Below are 21038 nucleotides of genomic sequence, written 5' to 3'. Positions count from 1 at the left end.
GACATCAAGTTACTGTGACTTCAGAGCTGCCAATTAAACTCCACAAATTAAAGCAAAATGGTTTTCCAAATATTTTGTTTTTGGAGATTTTTTCTGGAGCTGGTTCACCACCATAAACTATTTAAACTTTAGTGTTAACCAGTAGAGTGTCCCAAAACCCAGGAATGAGTTAGCATTTTCGCACCCCCGGTTCCCTCGTCTCGAAGGCAGTGGGTTTTTGGTTAGATGCCTAAAATAATGTCTGTGGTTAAGACAAGCTCATGAGACATTCACATTTTGTTCCATGGCTTAAAATATGTCAGTAAATCCCCCAATCATGAATTTTGAAGCTTTTATATGTCTTAAAAAAGGCGGTTGCTAACAAGTGGCTAAATTAGACTACAGAATATCATCACACCGAACACGGCTTTACAGCTGTGCTGTGGGGGCGAGGTTAAATCATGCGACTGTGGTGCAGTTCGGTTATAGCCTAATGTTAGCTTTTTACTTCTGGCAATGGCATTTAGGGCTTCTAAAATCATAAAAGCAGTTTTAATTTATGAAGATTATCTCGCTAAACAAAACTTGTAAGAATCATAAATGTTAGTTTGCCACAGATCTTATTTGCGGCACTAATCCAAAATCAAAAGGAAAAATCCCAAAGTCTTTTTTATGAGGGAACCAGGGCAACGCTAACTTCCCTGCAGCACTCTATTCCCTCTCCTTTGTGCATTGCATCATGGGAGAACACAGTAGAAGCATATTTAAAATTAAAAGTATTTAGTAAACTGACAGTTTTAAATATACTCAATTTTGTAATTATCAAATTATGAGAGCATTTTAGTGCAGTCTGGGATTGGGACATAATTTAATATTTTGCTCTGCTCCAGATGGGTCAATGGAATCAATCAATGAATCAATAATTGCCAGTGTTGCAACGACACAGAGCTGGTTGAAAATCTGCCTTTAAGTTAAGTTTAAGGTGGCAAAGGTGGAAGAATTTGTGCTATGCCTGAGAGGCAGAATCCAGGGCAGGAAACTGTATGTCTGCAAAGAAAAGATGCTCTTGATGATGAGCTATCAGGAACTGTCCAGTGTTTCTTGGCGTTAAAATTGAACCTGTGCTTAAATTTAGTACATATAATTGCTTTAAGCACGTCTGAGTCTCGCTCCCATCTGTCCACTCATTTTTTATGAGCTGCATCTCACAGTGTTTAAGGAGGCGTTCTCTGTCTCCATTCAGAGGACGATTTGTAGCGATGGTTACACGGGGGCGTCATTGTTTTTCCTTGAATGGGCTCCTACATTGTGAACAATATAATTAGCTGTTGTCTGGTGGAGGAAGTGTGGTTAGTTGTTTTCCTCATAGAGCTGTAACCATGAGGTGAAAGAATTTATGTGAAATATTGTTTCACAAACATAAAGCAGTATTTCTGGTACGTCTGTCACACTAATTCATGTCGTCTGGAAAATTATTCACCTGCAAAGTGTTGCAGCTGGATTAAATATCAAGAAAGTTTCACCACAGTGACATAAGTGGTTATAAGCCATCACCTTTAACAGGCAGTGGGCAGATAATCTCGTTTTTTGGAGTTAACACTGAATTAATTTGCTTCCTTTGACGTAAACAAAATTACTCGGAAGTTATTCTTAAACGCTTCAAGACAAATGGCTCTAAATGATGGTGTAAGAAGGCGTGAACAGGCTGTTAGTGTCGGAAATATGTATTGGTTGGTTTTGGTCGTCCACGCATCACATTCTTGTAAAAGGTTTATTATGTGGCTTTGAGGCCGTCCTGAACAGACACTTGATGGTATAAAAACTGGATCCCCAAACTAAGACAACAGCCTCAGCCCTGACTCAGAGGGGACTAATACTCTGAGGATGGATGTAGATGGAGGAACGGCAGTCTCCAGAGATGCTTAAAACAATCCAGAACTTGTTTATTATTAGTTGAGAAGTTTTTATTTCCCCATAGTGATGGGAAAAGACCCAAACTGGAAAATGGAATATAAACTGGAGTTAATGGTGCTTCTTGTGCTGCTGATCACAGCTTCATCTGTCGGCCTGAGGAGAGAAGAATTTACTGAAGCAGTGGTAAGAAACTTAAGGAAGATGAGATGTTGAAACATAAATTTGTCCTACAAAACTGTAAAAACAAAACCTGTGATCAGTTTTCAAGTTTTTCTTAGAGGTAAATGTCCTGATTTAAGTCTTTATCCATCTTTTTTACAGTTTGAAGCTGCCTAATAACACTGATTGTGATTATGTATAATCTATATGCTATATGCAATATAAAACCAGTGATGGTGCAGTCTAAGCTGTCCATACTGCAGGAAATTAATTATTTATTTTGGTTGAGGGGATGATTTTGGTTATAATAATGTATCATGTCTGTTGTTGAAAGAAATGTAGAAGAGATCATTTGTGTTGCAGCCACTAATGCCAACAATTCACTTCGATGATATCAGTGCTGCCTAGCGTTTCATCCAGGGCACCAAAAACAACCCTGTGACAGGACTTGTTGCATCTTGCAAAACAAATTCTAAGACATTGTTGAGACTTTAGTGTTTTTGAAAAGGTGTCAGTAAAATGTCTTTCTACAATCATACAGCCTACAGTTATTTTGTAGATCATGATTTTGCAAACAAAACAAATGATGACAAAAATAAGTTCTGCTGTAGATTTCACTACCCTGTAAGTCGTTACAATAAACACCTCAATCTGTTAGGACATTAAAGCAGTGGTTCTCAAACTGTGGGGTGGACCACCTTTGGGGGGGCACAGAGCCACTGCAGGTGGGGCGTGGATGACCAGGGGATAAAACACAGAGTGAAACAAAGTTGAATGAATATCATTTATGTAGGTAAAATAAACAAACAAGAGTTTACTGATGCAATCATGCTGACCTTTATTTGACTAAAATTCAACATAGATTCTTTTTTATTAGTTGCTTCCCCAATTATTGGTAAGGGTCGATAAAAAAAAATTGTGGTGTGTGTGGGGGCATGAACTTTTTTTGGCTTACAAAGAGGGGCATGATAGGAAAAGTCTGCAAAGTAGCCTACCTACATGTAAATGCATCAATATCTAGATGAGCATTCAGAGAGCACAGACCTAGGGCCAAGTGCCCTATCTCACACTGTCAACAAAAGTGAGGAATAATTTGTGTATCCGCCCTGTGATTCATATCCCCTGCAAAATGTATGGGTTCCTCCTTGGCCCACGCTAACACCCCTCCACTGAGTTTTATGAATATCAGGCCACTGTAGTTTTTCTGTAATCCTGCTGACAAACCAACAAACAAACCAAACTGAAAACATGAGTGATCATGATAAATAATATAACAATGTCATAGGAATTATTCTGCCGAATGAGTACTTTTACTTTTATAATCTTTATGATTTTAATGATAATCATGACTCATAAAGCGCTTTTAAAACCAGAGTTACAAAGTGCTTTACATGTCAATAATTAAAAGAGACAAGACATGAAAACACCAAGTTTTAAAAGAACTGATAAAAACCAGGAGTATATAAAACCTAAGGAAATAAAACACAGTTTAAATTAACTTAAAACTCAGGTAAAATCAGGAAAGGCTCTCCAATAAAAGTGTGTTTTAAGAAAGGACTTCAAAGGGATCACTGACTTGGCTGACCTGATTTCCTCGGGCAGACTGTTCCAGTGACTCGGGGCCCTGACAGCAAACGCTCAGTCCCCTTTAGTTTTCAGCTGAGCCTCTGAACAGACAAAAGTCCTCTGCCCCATTTAGGAACATTTTATTAGTTTTATTTATAAGTAACATTTTGAATGCCATACTTGGAGTGTTTATACAGTGTGTCATTGAAGAAATACTTCTTCCATCACTTTACAATCAGTGCTCTCTCTTCAGGCATATTTAAGGAAGTACGGCTATCTGCACATCCCACTGGACAGTAAAGGCCAAAACCATCCAGCTGAGGAGATAGTGGAAGCACTAAGGTGACCATTTTTCATTGTCTTTACCACTTTGTGAACTCGAGCTTAACATATTTTCCTCTGTTTTTACCTATACCCCAGATTTATATGTTTATTTCTTTCCTTTGTTTGTCAGAATCTTTCAGAAAGCAACAAACCTTCAAATATCAGGAAAACTAGATTCAGCCACTCTGGCGATGATGAACAGACCTCGGTGTGGAGTGGAAGACTCTTTCAATAACAAATCTCTCAAATATCGAGTCATGGGTGGGAAACAGAACTCTTGATATACACTCAGATCCTGATTTTTACTGCAATATTGCTTGGTAAGTCTTGTGAATATTTCCTGATTGAACAGGCCACTGGCGTAAGAAGATGCTGACCTACAGGATCTACAATTACACCCCTGACTTGGGTCAGAGTAAGACCCGTTTGGCCATCCAGAGTGCTTTTAAGTACTGGAGCGATGTGTCACCTTTAAAGTTCAAGGAGCTGCAGCGAGGAAGAGCAGACATAAGGATCTCCTTTCACAGAAAAGACAAGTCGTGTCCGGTTCCCTTTGATGGACGAGGTGGGAACAACTTTCTTGAAATGTTTGCCATTCCTTGAAAAGTTTTGTGATCTATGGAGACCCATTACAATGATGGAGTATAATAATCATAATGAGTGACTTCCTAGAATGGCAAATTAATGACTTAGTATCTCAAAATAATAAAAAACTTCCTCAAAATAATGATTCAGTATCTCAAATTAAGGAGTTGGTGTCTCAAAATAATGGGAAACTTTTAAAATAATGAGTCTTAAAATGAGATAATATTCAAGATAATGTGTTATTTACTTAAATTAATGGCTTTCCTATCTTTAATAAGTGACTTACTATCTTTAAATAATGAGAAAATTTCTCAAAAATAATGAGTTTGTATCTCAAAACTTTTGATGGAAGCTGGCGGACACTTGAAACGATGATTTGAAGAATTCTTGCTTTATCATTAAGGTCATGTTTTGGCCCACGCTGATGCCCCTGAGTCAGGCATTGTGCATTTTGATGAAGATGAAGTGTGGACAGAAGGAAAGAACTCCGGCTCCAACCTGAGGATCGTTGCAGCCCACGAGATAGGCCACGCTCTCGGCCTGGGACACTCACAACACTACAGCGCACTGATGGGACCTGTTTACAACGGATACCGCTCAGACTTCAAGCTACATCCAGATGACATACGAGGGATCCAGGCTTTATATGGTAACATCAGAGTAGAGCCACGGTGTCAGTGTGTGTATGGTCTTTGAAGTACAGTTTATACAAGTGCAGTGTTGTTTCTTTTAGGAAAGCCAGGGAAGACTCCTCCGCCCAGAAAGCCAAGTCACATTGTACCAGGAGGTATTCCAAATCCTTGCAAGGCCACTCTGGATGCAGTGATGCTGGGTATAGAGACTCTGGTGCCTTTAGGACAGAAATAAAACATGTCTCTGTATCAGTAATGCATTAACTTACAGCTCTGTTTTCTCCTGCATTGTGTCCCTGCAGGTCCTTTGCGGAAGACATATGTCTTCAGTGGTCAGTACGTGTGGACGATGTCCAGCTCTGGCTACAACACTCCCGTCCTGATCTCTGCACTGTGGAAGGAGCTGCCAGGGAGCCTCAATGCAGCTGTCCACTCTCAGCGGACCGGCAAATCCTATTTTCTGAAAGGTGGATTCATTTCATAATTTCAAATATGTCTCACCAGATTGTAATGTACGAAGCTGACAGGATTTTAGCTGGCAGTTTAAAATGCAATGCACTCCTCTTTTTCATTCAAAGATGACAAAGTATGGAGATACTCAAGCTTCAAACTTGACCACGGATTCCCTAAACGCCTGGCCAACATCCCTGCTAATATTGATTCAGCCTTCTACTTCAATAAGAACAAAAAACTTATCTTTTTCAAAGTAAGTGCAGACACAATATTTCCCTCAATCTATCATGAGACATTTATTAAATATCTGTTTCATTTACTGGTGATTTCAGGGCTCTGGATACTGGCAGTGGGATGAAATTGGCTCGACAGACTTCAGCTCATATCCCAAACCTATTGGACAGCTCTTCCACGGGGCTCCCAGTAATACTGATGCTGCGTTCACATGGACAAATGGCCACATATACTTGTTTAAAGGCACTCAGTACTGGCGTGTAAACCAGCACCACCAGGCAGTTGAGAAGGCCTACCCTCTGAGCATCGCCGCACGCTGGATGCAGTGTGACGACTGAACCACAAGAGGCCACCGGGGATTCAACACAAATGTTACCCTGCAGAATGATTCAGTATAAAAACAGAGAGATGCTTATTTATTTGAAGGAATTAGAGTATTATTATTTTTTGGAAACACAGGCTGCATGAAATCAACACAAAGAATATGTATTTTTTGTTTATATTATTATTTAAAAAGTAGTTATTCACATACATGCAATAGAATAAGACAAACTAAGACTTTGGTCTGTGTGATTCAGTAAGATTAAATGTTGTTATCCATTGACAAGGTGTTTACAACGGCTTTTTCACATCAGACGTTTTGACTGTCATTGTAGGAAAAGCACAGTTGTTGCTAATAATGTTAATGATTGCTTTATTATTATTTACGCCTGTGCTTTCCCCCAGTCATGTCTTGCATGCGAAAAGCCTGTTGCAAGGACTATTGAATAACAGTAAGCACCCGCACACCTGCGATTCACCTCAACCAGAACCATATTTAAATCGACATCTGCCTCATTCTCATGTTAGTTTTGTTGCAGCTGTGTGAAACAACTCACATCTTTGAATTCTTATCAGAACATCCTCTTAAAGCTTCACAGCTGTAAAGTCCTTAATAAACGTCAGTTCTTAATATTTCTGTTTTAACATTTCTTTTGCAGAGAACAACCAGAGTTGAAAATTAAATGTGTAGGCTGTCTATTGTTTTCAAATAAACTAATCAAATGAAACTAAAATGAATACTTGTGTCACCTCTGGACAACTTCAACCTCAGCCAGAGCAAAACAAATGAAACTGAGAACACTCGTGTGGGTGTGCAGGGACTTGTGGCTAAAAGAGATTTTTTTTTCCAAAGATGAAATAACACCTGCTTCCTCTCAGTACACTCAATGGTTTTGCTGCTGTATTATGACAGCTAATGTTAGTCAGTGTTAGCAAACTTAAGATGGGTTTTGTTTGTGGAGTAACTGCCATCACTGACTGTTAAAGGAGCAGTATTTAGGACGGCTGTGGCTCAGGAGGTAGAGCGGGTCGTCCTCTAATTGGCAGTTAGATCCCAGGTTTCTCCTCTGTCTGCATGTCGAGGGATATCTTTGGACAAGATACTGAACCCAAATTGCTCCTGATTGGTGTGTGAGTGCATTTATACTGATTTGCACCTTGGCCACTGGTGTGTGAAAAGGTGAATGTGACTCTGTTGTGTAAAAGTGCTTTCAGTGGCCAGAAGACTAGAAAGGTGCTGTACAATTCAAGTCCATATTTAGGATTAAGTGGTATCTAGCAGTGAAGTTGCAGATTGCAATCAACTGAAAACCCCTCTGCTCACTCCTCCCTTTCCATACGGAGTTGAACCTATGGTGGCCTTCAGGTAACATAAAAACCTGAAAGCATGGACATATAAAGAGAACTTGATACAGCTTTAGAAGCAAGGCTCTGTCAGTCTTATGAAAGTTGCTGAGTGGCACATTAAGCTAAAAAAGTTTGACTTCCTGGGTATAAAATTACCCAGATCTTCCACATTGTTGGGCCCATAGAGCAAGCGTGCCAGAGACTTCAGCTGGCCGAGCAGCTAACTTCCCTTAAATAGGGATAAAATGATTTAATTGTGCAGCTGTTCTAGACTTTTGAAATGTTATCAGACTGAAGTGATCAAATCCCAGTAGTGAAATGAGTCATTTCATGGGGGTTGTGATGCTCGAAGAAATTCATTCAGTGATTGACAGACGTCTCTTTTACAATGTAAGACGGTGTAAGTGGCTGCAATGTCAAATTGGCTTCAAACCCCAGCGCTGTTACGTGGGGCTTGCATGCAAGGTTCTATCTTGTGTTTGGTATGTCCAATCTGGGCTACTGTAGCAACATGACGGTGCAACATGGTGGGCTCCATGGAGGAGGACCTGTTCCCTATGTAGATATGAGATATTCTTTATAAACTAACACAAGTATTAGTAGTTTTGGGTAATTATACACTAATGAAAACATAATCATAAGTATTTTATTCCATTTTCTGCCAACAGATCCCCAGAAATCTACAGATTGCTCCTTTAATTTTTGCTTTTGGTGTAACACAGTCTTGCTTTTAGACACATTAGACAAAAACAACACACTACCAAGCTGTCTTATTCCTGTTAAATCAATGATTTATTTGTTTATTGTCAAACAATCCCTATTTGTTTGTTTTAATGTATATCCTTATTTTACTTGCAATATTTTGATATGACTTAATTTTTTATAACAGTAACACTTGAACTTCAAAAGAATTACAACCCAATCTAATGTAGACACGTGGTACATTGTAATTGAAGAACAAAAGATTATTATGTCATCTTGTGAAAGAAAACAGCTCGACTGTGCAACACAAAGCGTCTGTGAGATAAACTGCTGATGATCATGAGTCTGATGACTGCATGTTGTGTTGCTGTAATTCGGGGGATGATCTCCGAGCATCTCAAATCACACCGTGTGCATGTTGATGATTATGATTATTATGGTGAAGCTGGTTGAAATGTCTCCATGTAAGTGAACATCTCAGAGGAATGTTCAGTTATCAGTGTATGATAATACAGATATTTGCTCCTTCAGACCGTAAAAACAGGCGAGGCAGCAGTCAGAGGCACCATGGAGCCCGTCTCAAAGTCAAAGTCTATCAGAGTGTGTGTAATGGTGCTGATGCTGCTGGCGGAGGAGCCTGTTCCCATCTGGCGCTCCTGAAGGCTCTGGAGGTAACTCTGAAACAGGAGGAGGAGACACTGTTATTGCACCGACCGTCCACTGTCATTTTATGTGATGAGGTTATTTGTCAGGCTATCAGAGGGAACTGAGAACACTGATTGTCATGGCTGCACTCCTCTCTGAATGATTCATTTGAATCTCAGCCACTGACCGGTGCCAGGACGTCCCCAGCATAGCGTTTCAGCGTTGGAGGCCTGCGCCGACGGGGTGGTGGAGGTCTTCTTCTTGACTCTCTGTATCTGTGCTTCTTAGCATGTTTGTTGTGTTTTTTGTGTGCAGCTGGGAAGCATTGAAAGGGGAGAAAAAATAAAGTTAATGGTGGTTTTGAGCTCAAATTTAAAGTGACAGTTAATTCCTCTTACTTGTAATGTTGTCTATCAATCTAGATTGTTTTGGTGTGAGTTACAGTGTGTTAGAGATATTGGCCGTAGAGATGTCTGCCTTCTCTCCAGTATAATGCAACTATACGTCACTTGCTCGCTTGTGGTGTCCAAAGCACCAAAACAATACATTTGTAAAACTCAACAGCAATGTCCCTTTCCAGAAATCATGTTTGCCAGCTGTTGCTGCCGGTCATTTGACCGTTTTAAAGACATTTTTTGGGGCTTATTGCCTCTATTTGATGGGGCAGCTATAGTGTGAGGGGAGAATGAGAGGGGAATGACATGCAGCAAAGGGCCGTGGGTCGGAATTGGACCCTGGTCACTGCGACACGGACACAGCCTTTGTACATGGTGTGCCTGCGTTACCAGGTGAGCTAGTAGGTGCCCCTCATGTGACCATTTTTCACCTAATTGAAGGTGTCTGATCGTAATAATTTAGAAATAATGTGCAACATGTTTCTCTGCAAAACCTTTAATGAGATTTTCTGTAAATGTATTGTTAGTGCACTTTATTTGCATTATGATATTTTACTCTAATCTAATGATTTCAGGCTGAACTGACCCTTTAACATAAAATTGAATGCATCCGTTAGTGCAGATTGAATTAAACTCACCTTCTGTGTGTGATACTCCTTTGGCAGTAAACCTCCATTGCACCAACGCACCTATCAGACCCAGAACAGGCCATATCCCAGTGATCGCCCAGTTAAACCAGCAGAGTGGACGTGGGACGCCTTGACAAAACATATCATACACCTGCTCCGGCAGCCTAAACGTCCCCACCAGGTAATCCACACACAGCATCACAGTGGTGGCTCCAAACACAGATGTGTAGACAATGGTGAACAGTTTCTGCCACTGAAGTGTGAAGAGCCCGGTGACGATGCTGGCGGCCAGTACGACACAGAGAGGCAGCCACACTGGAGTGAGGCTGTGAAACTGTCCGATGACCAGCAGGATGGCGAGGGAGAGCAGGCTCCCCAGCTGCAGGCCGCTGAGCAGGAGTCCTATTGTGGACACCAGCATGGTCATCAGCCCGCAGAGCACCCCCACGCCCAAGCCAATCCCTGCCTTTGTCTCTGACCCCAGCTGGGCGTCCAACAGGGGCTCTTTGTGGTACAGCAGGAGAACGGCTGCTGAGCCAAACATGAAGCCAGAGAAGAACATGACCATCTTGAAGCAGCGGTATCCTGAAAAGAACAATGAAAATAAAGTTATATGACTATAATAAAGTTATAGTCATCCATATGTACAAAGGTCCATGGTGTGTTACAGTAGTAATGTGTGAGCATGGGCAGATTATGAGACAGTGGGCCCCTCAACAGACATGAAGAAATCCCCACACACCTCTTCTACAAAGGAGGAAAACACATTGACTTTGTTTAGCCTCTTTTTGTTGATGTCTTGCATCTCTTTGTAGCCATTACGCGTCTCTCTGTAGTTTTGAGTCTCTCTGTGGTGATTTCAACACTATATGTGGTCATTTTGAGTCTTTCTGTAGTCATTTAGAATTATTTGTAGTTGCCTTGTATCTCGTTGTAGTCATTTTGTGCCTTTTTGTGGTTGTTTTGCCCCTTTTCATAGTCATCACGAGTCTCTTTGTGTCTCTTTGCAGCTGGTTTGCATCTCTTAGTAGTCTTTTTGTGTCACTGTTCAGTTGTTTCATCTTTCTTTAGGTCATTTTGACTCTTTTTCCTGGTTGGTATGTATTAATGTGAGTGACATTTTGCATGTCAGGGGGGGCCCTGTCACTCAAACTTTTTTGTGACTCTTATATTGACTGGATTTGTGGAAATGCATCAAGTTAATTACTGTATTAACCAAGCCCTGTGAGAAAAGTAATCACTTTGGTGCTTGTTTCAAAGGTCTGACTCAGGCTGCATGAATCACTCACTGATATCACTTCATACTCAGCTGTCAGCTCAAGTTGAGAAACCCTGAAACCGGTCGAGTGCTTCTGAGCGAGCCCCCAGGAACAGCACCAAGGTCTGAGGCCAATTAGACATAGTGGTCAAACCGTGTAATTACAACTTCCTGGTGCAACAGGGGTCCAAAAACATTTTTCTCAGACACAGTAACAGGAAATGGAGCAGCTGAAACATGGTGGATACATTTTTTGAGCATCACGACCGTCTCAAAATGACATCATCAGAATTTGATCCATTTGGTACGGTAACATTTGGAGAGTCTAGAAGAGCTGCACAATTAAATTACATTATCCCCATTCAAATTAACAGAGGGCCAAACTGTAACTTAGATGGCCCAGCTGGCTCTGATGCGCCTGCTCTGTGGGCGCTGGGGCTGCTGGTGGATTCACCAAGCTCTGGGATACTGACCTGGTGACTTAAGTCAATTAAAATATGACTTCCTTTAGTGAGTGACTCATACAAACTTGAGTCAGTAAAAAGAGTCAAACCTTCCATCCCTATATTAAAGTATTTTATGATTACTTTAAATGAAAGTTTCAATATGGAAAACTCTAAATGCAAAGAGCCAAACTGACTTGCTGTTTCTTGCTTTTAAACACAAAATACTGTCTTCACACACAAAGTGCAGAACACAATAATGTTCCCTGCCCTCAAAATAAGCCACTTCATATTAGCACAAGTTTTTATGCTTACTACAAAGTGTACAGACCACTGACTCACTGTTTGTAAGCATTCCATTACAGCATTATTGTAGTTTACTGTGTTTTAATTGAAATTTATAAGTTAAGTGATAGAAATATCTATGGTTTTGGGGTCTTGAACTGAAACAAACTTTGTGAAGGATGCTGAAAAAAGTAAACTTATTGAGTCAAAAACAATCACAGTCATCATTTAGGCACTAGACTACATCATTCATATTACAGTAATACAGCACATTCACTAAATAAAATGATCAGCGGTTCCCAATTGGTGGGTCGCAGTCCAAAAGTGGGTTGTGAGTCCATTCTAAATGATCCGCAAGTGACATGCGAATGTTTCAAGTTTAACACTTTATTCTGAAGTACAGCAAATTTCCAAATCAAAGCATTTATTTTGAAGTGCCGTTCCTGCTGTATAGTGAGTGAATAACAGACTTCTACAACCGCACACTAGCTTGACGACAAGGCCAAACACACAAGCAGTAGCTCAGTCCATAGGGACTTGGGTTGGGAACTGGAGGGTCGCCTGTTCAAGTCCCGGCGTGGACTGGTAGCTGGAGAGGTGTCAGTTCACTTCCTGGGCACTCCCAAGGTGCCCTTGCCCCAACCGCTCCCTCACTCTGACATCTCTCCACTTAGTGTATGTATAGGTCCTGTTTGTGCATGCCTGTGTGTAATTGACAACAAGAGTGGAAAAAATTGAATTAATAATTAATAAAGTATATATAGTGTCTGATGCCAGAGGTGCCCAAGCACCGGACTTCGGCGAGACTGAGACAGAGTTGCATGGCCAAACGCAAGCATGCAATTCTTAAGTTATTAAGCATTATTGGACCTTGAACCGATGACTTACGAGAAATCTGGACCCCGTGGCTGGACCAGCTAGGAACCACTGCTCCAAAACATTTAAAATCATGATCTCTGCATGTATTGCACATTTTTCTTTCACTGCAATTTGAATAATTTTGAGGTTATGAACATGCAAACCTTCATTTTAATCTGTTTTCTAACATTATTTGATAATAGCAGTTTTAATTTGAGCCATAATGAGTTTTATGATGTTTATGAGACTTTGAGGCCAATATTTGGAATACAGCATTTGGAGTTTTGCAAATTATAGTTGTAAAAATGGTGAAAATTGAGCCATTGAGCAACTTGAATACACTGTAAATGTGATGAAGTACAGCCTGCTTTTAGTTTGGATATTAGCATATAGATTCTGAATGTCCTCACTGACCTAAATGTAAATGCTCCAACACTGAGAAGCAGTTTCATAACACTACAGTACTCTGACAGAATTTTAACTGAAAGCTGCTTGGAAGACCCTGCTGATGTTGACGGGTCACACATCGCTGAAATTCATTTGTAAGTTAATTCGTTACAGTTTTCATGTCCAGCTCCAACATCTGTCACTAACACTTTTAATGTGAGTAATATCAGAACTCAGAGCTGAGACAACTCCGACAATGCTCCGTCCGCCTGCACCACTGACACTGTTGATTTTCTTCAAATGATTAATTATTTACAGTCTTAAAATTCCTTATGCAACACTGCGAGAGTTGCTGCAGGAGCACAGACTTCAGGGCAGCGTGTGTTTACATAATGTCACATGTTTTGTGTCCACAGGTCACACTCCTCCTAATCAGGCTCACAGTTTGTATTTATTGGATTTGTGTCCACATATTTTCTCAGTGAAAATAGAAACAGAAATAAAGCTTTGTTGAACTCTTTTGCCTCATATTGCTTTTTTGGGGTAAATCCTCCTCAGAGCATTATTACCCAAGATACAGCTCTACAAACTGCTGTTACACAGAAAAACAACTTCACTGTCAGAACTCAGCGCTGAAAGATGCACTCAGATCTGTTACTTAGGTAGTAATACCACAATGTGGAAATACTCTGTTACAAGTAAAAGTCTTGCTTTCAATTTTTTTTACTTAAAGCAAAACTGGAAAAAGACTGGATTCTAATTATTGAAGCATTAATGTGTTCATCACTTTAATTTTGCAGGTGGTAAAGTTTGACCTTACTTTAATGACTTTATACACCGCTTTGTAGCTTGTGAATTTCCCCTCAAAGAACAAGCAAGTTTTATCCTAATCTATAATATTGCATCATCATTTGACTCTCTGTTGGTCCGCATCTGTAGCAGACTAATTTATCAGCCAAGTGGCTGCTCCTACCACAAAGGAGTTCAATCCCCCCAAAGAGCAAATATGCGAGCGCTGTGCCGGACTGTCATGGTGAAGAGACAGCTGAGCCAGAAGGCAAAGCTCTCAATTTACTAGTCTATCTACGTCCCAACCCTCACCTATGGTCACGAGCTCTGGGTAGTGACCGAAAGAATGAGGTCACGGATACAAGCGGCCAAAATGAGTCTTCCCAGAAGGATGGTTGGGCTCAGCCTTAGAGATAGAGTAAGGAGCTTGGACATTGGAGTAAAGCCACTGCTTCTTTGTGTCGAAAGGGGTCAGCTGAGGTGGGTCATGTATCTGATCAGAATGCCCCCTGGGTGCCCCCCGATAAAGGTGTTCCAGGCACATCCAACTGGCAGGAGACCCCGGGGCAGACCCAGAACATGCTGGAAGGATTACATATCTCATCTGGTCTGGGAACACCTTGAGGTCCCCCAGGAGGAGCTGGAAAGCGTTGCTGGGGAGAGGGAAGTCTGGAGTACTCTGCTCAGCCTGCTGCCCCCGCGACCCGGCTTCGGATAAGCGGTTGAAGTAGGATGGATGGATTTATTTATTGATAAATATTTACCTGCCTCAACAATGTCACACCAGCTGGCACTGTTTTCACCTCGTGAGACTGTGTGTGTGTGTGTGTGTGTGTGTGTGTGTGTGTGTGATCATGGCAAAATGTGGTCCTGGTGACACCATTTAAATAAACTACCGTAGAAGCAGTTTTGGGTATTTTGTGTTTGGTGTTTTTATCGTCTGTCAGTCTGTGGACAGATTTTGTCATTGTGATAAAGTCACAACCGTGCAAGATGCAGTCACAAAACCTAACAGGTGTGCAACTGAGATTAAAATGAATGCTGAGTTCGAAGATGGTAGTGGTTCCAGCAAGGGAGCTGGAAGTAGGGATGGGGCCAAGGTGGCAATCTGAATAATTTCCAAGGGCCTGCTCTCTCTATGAGCTCCTCCACCCCACGGGCCCCAATGCAACCACACTACCTGAACTGTCTAAATTTACACCCCTGATAAGCGTTTCTAAAGTAATGTGGTAACAAAAACTGCTTTTCCAGCGGGGATAGTGCCATGAAAAGTGGTTGTTTTTTATCTAGCCATCGCTGTGTTTTCTGCCGGGATTGTGCCCCACAAACCGGGTATTTTGAGCCAAAACATGATCTTTTCCTAACCATAACCAAGTGGTTTTTGTGCCTAAAATGAACTACACCTTAACCATAGCATTATTGAAAGTATTCATGTATCTGCTAATAACATATCTGTGGTTTGCAGAAACAAACAATGTCAACATTTTTTCTGGTGATTGGGTTGACTATACACTCTGAGATGTCTTGGGAATACAAGTATAAAGCTGCAGAAGTGCCTCAAAATTATATTTAAGTGTATTAATTGAGTAAATGTACTTTCCACCACTGAAACTAACACAAGCTTTCATCACGTTTAACTTTATAAAAGCAGTGTGATGTCACACATTACAACAGGTGGCACCTCATTAATGCTGCCCGTGTCAAATTCAAACAGAGGCCTCCATCTGCCTCCTCCAGCTTTGTGCTTATCCACCCTAAAACCCTGACAGCTTTCAGACACCTGCCACTGCCGGTTTAAGCCATCAGGTGAGCTAATAAAACATTTAGAGAAACATGAAAACAGTGAACAGCAGGGACGTGTTGAACTTAAAGTAAACCGTCCTCACTGCTGTAATATGCGTTTACAGGTAATATTAGTCCTGGTGTTGTGATACATACCGAAAAAGGTGTAGATGAGGCCAAATGAAAGGCAGACGGAGCAGACAACAGTTGGGATGACATCATACTTGATATTAATCTCAAGCGTACATATGTCCACCTCAGCTAAGCCGGGCTCCTCGGTAACATAAAGTGAAGTGACTGCCATCTTAGAGGATTATCACTGCTGTTGCCGTGCAGGTGGTCTTTGTTCATTGACGGGGGGAAACTTGAACGTCCTCCAAGTGGCGTTCAGGAAAAGAGGAAGCTCCCAAACGAAGAACTTGAACCAAACAGTTTCCCGTTGTGCACCTGCAAAAAGCAAAAGTTATGTCAGTTTCCATGGCAACATAAAGTCAGATCCACTCAGTTTGTTTTTCCAGGCTGATGACCTGAGAGCTCAGTCTTCACGCCTCATGAACATCCTAGGAAGTAATGCTTCAAAATACTACTTTTATTCGATTTGAATTCATGTTGTTATTTGAGTGTAGACATGAGAGGATGTGGCTCTTTCTCATGTGCCAATTTCCTGTTCAGGAACCAGAGAAGGAAACTGGGGATCCCCTCTGAGTTCAACGTCTCTCTTTCCTGGTTCTTTTGTTTAGGAACAGGATACAGATGAGGAAATGACCTTGTGGCTCGTGGTCACCGTCATACAGGTTTATTGTTCCCGGCATGTGGTTAGGTACTCCGTTTACTGAACAATATGACAAAAACAAACCGCTGACAAACAAGCAAGTGGTGAGAGAAGTATTCAGATCCTTTGTTTAAGTAAAACTAGAAATACTACAGTCTAGAAATACTCTCTGATCTCTTTTTAACCTACAATAATATCTTGATTTAAGTGCTAATTATATTTTGTATCATTAATCTTACTCAAAATATAAATGCAGCTAAACAGTACTCTTTGGCTTCTAATCATAGGTGAACTTATTTTGGTGCTGTACGGTGCCCATCTTTTAAAAGGTATAGGTGCTTGACCCTGTCTCCTAGAAATTACATTTGTATGTAAGTGCTTTCTTAATTACATAGTTGTGGTAACATAGTTGCTGCCCATATTATGTTCAGAGACAACCTTTCTTTCAGGTAACAAAACACTACATTCATGAACCACTCATGTACCACTGGACGGAGGATGGCAGGCGTACAAAATGCAGGATCTTGGATCTTGAACTTTGGGTTCACATCCAGACTTCTGTCTCAGTTTAGGCAACAAAAGCACTTTAATTCATTTTAGGGAAAGATCACGGCCGAATGTTACTAAAGAAAGTAATAAAAAAAAGATAGTAATGCTGGAGTCACTACGACTGGATACTGTATTGCAGTTTTGGCTGATTCATTCAGTATCAACTTTCGCGACTTGCCAGATGTGTTACTTTGCAATGTTTCCTCATTATGTTAATACAAAACATAACTTGCTCAGCATTACATTTTCCTTAAAACATATTTGCTGTTTCTAATCAGTTGTATTTAAATGTAATTTCGAGGAGACGTGGCTGAAGCGTCAAATAGTGCTATAAAGAAACATTACAGGTGCCACATAACACTATATTGTTTTTACATTTTAGCCTGGGGGACCTTAAATGATACCAGATAACACCATGGACAAGTCAACATGCTTCTAAATTACACTTTTACATAAAATATATATGATTATTAATCATTTCGTACAAACTGTTGGCTTAAAAGTTTCAGAATCCTGTAGTAAACATTTACAAATTATGATTCAAACCTGGAATATTTCTATGCACATGGGGCAAAACAGTTGATAGCCACTGCTTTAACTTAACTTTTTCTCTGGAAATACATAGTTTGTAGGCTATTTTAATAAAGTGTTTTTATTCCTTCCCCAGTACACTAAACTAAACTAACTGAAAAAACAGTAGAGAACCTTCAAAGTACAATACACAGGGTTAAAAGGTTCTTTATTGGTTCTCCAACTTAGTTTAGTTTGGTTTAGTTTAGTTTTCCAGGAAAAGAACCAGTAGAGAACCCCTAAAGAACCATAAAGGGGCTTAAAAAGGTCTTAATGTGGCAGCAGTGCTCTAGTATAGCATCTTAACCCACAGTACAGAATGAAAGAGGAACTATCATTTTTCTGTAATGAATTAGAAAGTACAATTTTTGCCTCTCACCTGTTGTGGGAAAGTAGCATAAAGTAGTACTTTGAACCACTGGTGACAGCTTTGCCTCACTTATAAACTTTAGCAATTCAATATGAATTATCTGAAGGACACTAAAACCAACTTAAAGTGTGAATCACGTTTACAGACTTGTCCTGTGTTGGCTCACGGTGTAACGTCTGTCTAGCTCCAGTGTTTAATACTGTGAGGACTTTGTAAGCTGTTGAGGCAGATCTCACGGTCAGCAAATGGAATTAGAGGAGCTTTAGCAGGTGAGCCATCCTCCTGTCTGTTTATCTTCACTCTGTGTCCTCTCGTAAAGGTGAGTGTGAAACACAAAAACACTTACACTTTCTTGTTGGTTACAGGAAAAATAAAACTTATTGAGTGCTGTGTAGAGGATGAAAAGCTCCTGAAATAATTCCTCTTTTATTGGTTTGGTTTTGTGAAATTGCACTTAATGAAAAATGACTTCTGTAACGTCTTTGGGCAATAAAGTGACAGTATCACCTACAAGATCAAAGGATTTCCTAACAAAATATGTAATAAAAAACAAGATAAATCTCTCTTAAATAAAAGCATGACATGAAGAAATAACACATCTGTGGCCTACCTGGAATAAGGCATATCTTCACAGAGAAAGTGTGAGCTTCAGCAGAGAAGCAGTCTTCTGTGGTAGTTTGTCACATTCCTGTAAAGCCAACAGGGAGCTGTCAGAGTCTGTGTGACTGTGTCGTTCCCTCTGTGAGCTGTGGGCGAGACTCAGCGTCCAACCTGTGCACATGTGAGCAGCTGACGCCTGACTCTGAGAGGGGGACCATCTGCTCCCAGCGACAGTAGGCGGCTGCTGCCAAGTCCAAGGCCGAGCCAGCTGAAAGTCCAAGCTCTCACTAACTAACCGTGATCCTACTGGAGCCTCGACTTTGTCTCTGCATCAGCACGTCAGAGCTTTATTTCACTCCATGTGGCACTTTTAATTAAGGTTAACGTCAGCCAGAGGTAAAGGGATATTACAGTGGAGCCTCTTCTGACCCCTAAAATGTCTTTTTTTCAGGGACTTTCCTGAAGAATTTCATTTAAGCCGCTCATTATTGGACAGACTTTACTAGGAAATTAATGTACAGGGTCTGTGAGGAATAACTACAGCTATTCTTCATGTCTCAGGGTTTTAGCGTTGTCTATGGGAGTGTCAGTTTTCATGAATTTATGACCAAATACATGCAAAACTAATGCTTTTCCCATTAGCCTCAGCTCCACTGCATCTGATCCATTAATAAAATCTTTGCGTGTCAACCAGCAGTGGAATGTTACTAAGTAAATTAACTCAAGTACTGTCAGTAGTATTTCCATTTGAGGTTTATGCAACTTCATACATCTACTTCGTGTCTCAGAGGCAAATGTGGTTTTTACTCCACTACATTTGTCTGACAGCTTTAGTTATTTACTTACTACAGGATACATTTTTCATCCACTGAATGTATCTCTAAATTTCATAATGTTGAATGTTTCTAACGAACTGAGGCCCCCATTAGACAGAGCACATTTTCATAGCATGGGGCGGCTTTTTGTAATGGCTTTCAATGAGTGCTTCCTTAATGTGTTGGGAAAACTCCTTCTTCTCCTAGTATTTTGGGGCATTTATTGGCAGACATGGAATACAATAATCATAACCATGTTTTTATTAGTTTATAATCACCTGAAACTGAGAATCGTAGGGTTTTTGTTACCTTAGAACCACATACAGATCGGCAGTACAATGGCTGTAAGGAACAAAACATTTAAGCTACTGGGAACAAGCCTTCATAAGTTAAGGGGGGACTCATTCATTCATATCTTGAAGTGAGAGTTCAAGAGACCCCTTTGAAAATGGCAATGCAAGTTGTTCCCTGCACCGCTACAAATATATGATGATCTTACAGAATATGATGCTTTGCTGTAGATTAAACTACCCTGCTGTATTTCAAGGAATCAGAAATAGCACAACTTTCAACATCTACAGCAGCAAAAAGTTCTTCAGCACAAAATACTGCTGTGCAAGTTAAGCTAATGCACCAACAATAGCCAACATCTGTCAGGAAGTTTAGAACAAGGCAACAAGGAAGCGATCCAGACATACAGGAACAGGTCAGTGATTTATTAAACAAGTGCAGATACAGTTCAAAAGCTTACAGGCAGATTTCAGGGTTAAGGTTGCAGGTTCAGGTGGCTGGAAGCAATACTGACAATCTGGCAGGGAGTGAGCAGGCTGATGAGGAAGACTGGAAAACAGGTGAGCTATTACAAGTGAGTCAGGTGACTTGGAGAGGTGGGAAAGTCTGAGGACATCTGGTGGATGGATGGAGGCAATGCTCGGAGCTGGTGAGAGACAAAACTGAGGCCTTCTGCACACAAACACGCATATGAAAAGGTAGCTTTCTCTATGTGTTCTGGCATTTTGTCCAAACACTGAAAAAAAAGATGTTTTGTAAATCCATGACCATGCAGATTTGGAAGGCATGTTTTCTTTAAAAATCTGCAGTAAAAGAAACACAAAACACAACCATTTAAGATTGCATGCACCTCCCCTAAGCCAAACTAAAAAACATAACACCCTCCCTAGTGCTTAAAAATTATTTGACATGCCTCTGCCTTTTTGCACCACCCGCCCCCCCTCATAAATAACAAACAGTCCCTAAGTCTCCTTAAACTCAAGAGCTTATGAGCAGATTCATACATGTGTTTTCAGTCGCGCATGAAAGACTTCACATCCAGTCGAGGGTTGAATTATGGCACAAACACAACAGCAAATGTCACGGGGGGAAGGAGAAGATTAATAATGACAGCAGAGATTGTGATAACTGAAGGGACACTGAGCTGCAATAAGGTTGATAGAGCCGCTGAAATGGAGCTGTCTGGAAGAATTACGCTCCTCTTGTGAGAAGTGTAATAAAGACAGTACCAGCTCGTAGTCCTTTCATCAGTCAGATACGTCGTCCTATTGTCTGCTTCAGAAGATCAAAGGAGAGACATGCTTTTTAAAAGTTTAGAGATCAGGTAGAAACTGAAAAACTGTACTTTGTTAAGAACAGTGGAGAAGTTATTTGATTTATTTTT

General features: G+C 40.7%; 2 protein-coding genes across 2 annotated transcripts; one reads left to right on the top strand and one right to left on the bottom strand.

Moving 5' to 3' along the window:
* Window positions 1-1531: 1531 nt before the first annotated feature.
* LOC125891690 (matrix metalloproteinase-19-like) lies at window positions 1532-7450 on the top strand. The gene is made up of 9 exons (XM_049581113.1): window positions 1532-2076; window positions 3872-3960; window positions 4073-4203; window positions 4295-4507; window positions 4931-5176; window positions 5261-5359; window positions 5462-5626; window positions 5738-5865; window positions 5945-7450. The coding sequence occupies exons 1-9, from the start codon at window positions 1960-1962 to the stop codon at window positions 6182-6184; spliced, it is 1428 nt and encodes a 475-aa protein (XP_049437070.1). The 5' UTR covers window positions 1532-1959; the 3' UTR covers window positions 6185-7450.
* Window positions 7451-8200: 750 nt separating this feature from the next.
* On the bottom strand, window positions 8201-18740 carry LOC125891689 (transmembrane protein 198-like). The gene is made up of 5 exons (XM_049581112.1): window positions 18559-18740; window positions 15844-16134; window positions 9895-10470; window positions 9049-9176; window positions 8201-8893 (listed from the first exon to the last, which is right to left on the bottom strand). The coding sequence occupies exons 2-5, from the start codon at window positions 15989-15991 to the stop codon at window positions 8744-8746; spliced, it is 1002 nt and encodes a 333-aa protein (XP_049437069.1). The 5' UTR covers window positions 15992-16134; window positions 18559-18740; the 3' UTR covers window positions 8201-8743.
* Window positions 18741-21038: the final 2298 nt, after the last annotated feature.

This window comes from Epinephelus fuscoguttatus, linkage group LG7 (assembly GCF_011397635.1).
Source record: "Epinephelus fuscoguttatus linkage group LG7, E.fuscoguttatus.final_Chr_v1".
In the NCBI taxonomy this organism is placed as follows: Eukaryota; Metazoa; Chordata; class Actinopteri; order Perciformes; family Serranidae; genus Epinephelus; species Epinephelus fuscoguttatus.
Note: the sequence above shows the minus strand (reverse complement) of the source record. Positions and strands in the feature narration are given on the sequence as shown.

What these genes read in the sequence shown, in the direction of transcription:
- LOC125891689 (XM_049581112.1), bottom strand. Translation starts at nt 15,991, where the DNA reads ATGGCAGTCACTTCACTTTATGTTACCGAGGAGCCCGGCTTAGCTGAG. An exon ending in CCTCATCTACACCTTTTTCG is followed by an intron (nt 10,471 to 15,843) that starts GTATGTATCACA and finishes TGTTCTTTTCAG; the next exon opens with GATACCGCTGCTTCAAGATG. An exon ending in CTGGGGACGTCCTGGCACCG is followed by an intron (nt 8,894 to 9,048) that starts GTCAGTGGCTGA and finishes CTCCTGTTTCAG; the next exon opens with AGTTACCTCCAGAGCCTTCA.
- LOC125891690 (XM_049581113.1), top strand. Translation starts at nt 1,960, where the DNA reads ATGGGAAAAGACCCAAACTGGAAAATGGAATATAAACTGGAGTTAATG. An exon ending in TCTCAAATATCGAGTCATGG is followed by an intron (nt 4,204 to 4,294) that starts GTGGGAAACAGA and finishes CTGATTGAACAG; the next exon opens with GCCACTGGCGTAAGAAGATG. An exon ending in CAAATCCTATTTTCTGAAAG is followed by an intron (nt 5,627 to 5,737) that starts GTGGATTCATTT and finishes TTTCATTCAAAG; the next exon opens with ATGACAAAGTATGGAGATAC.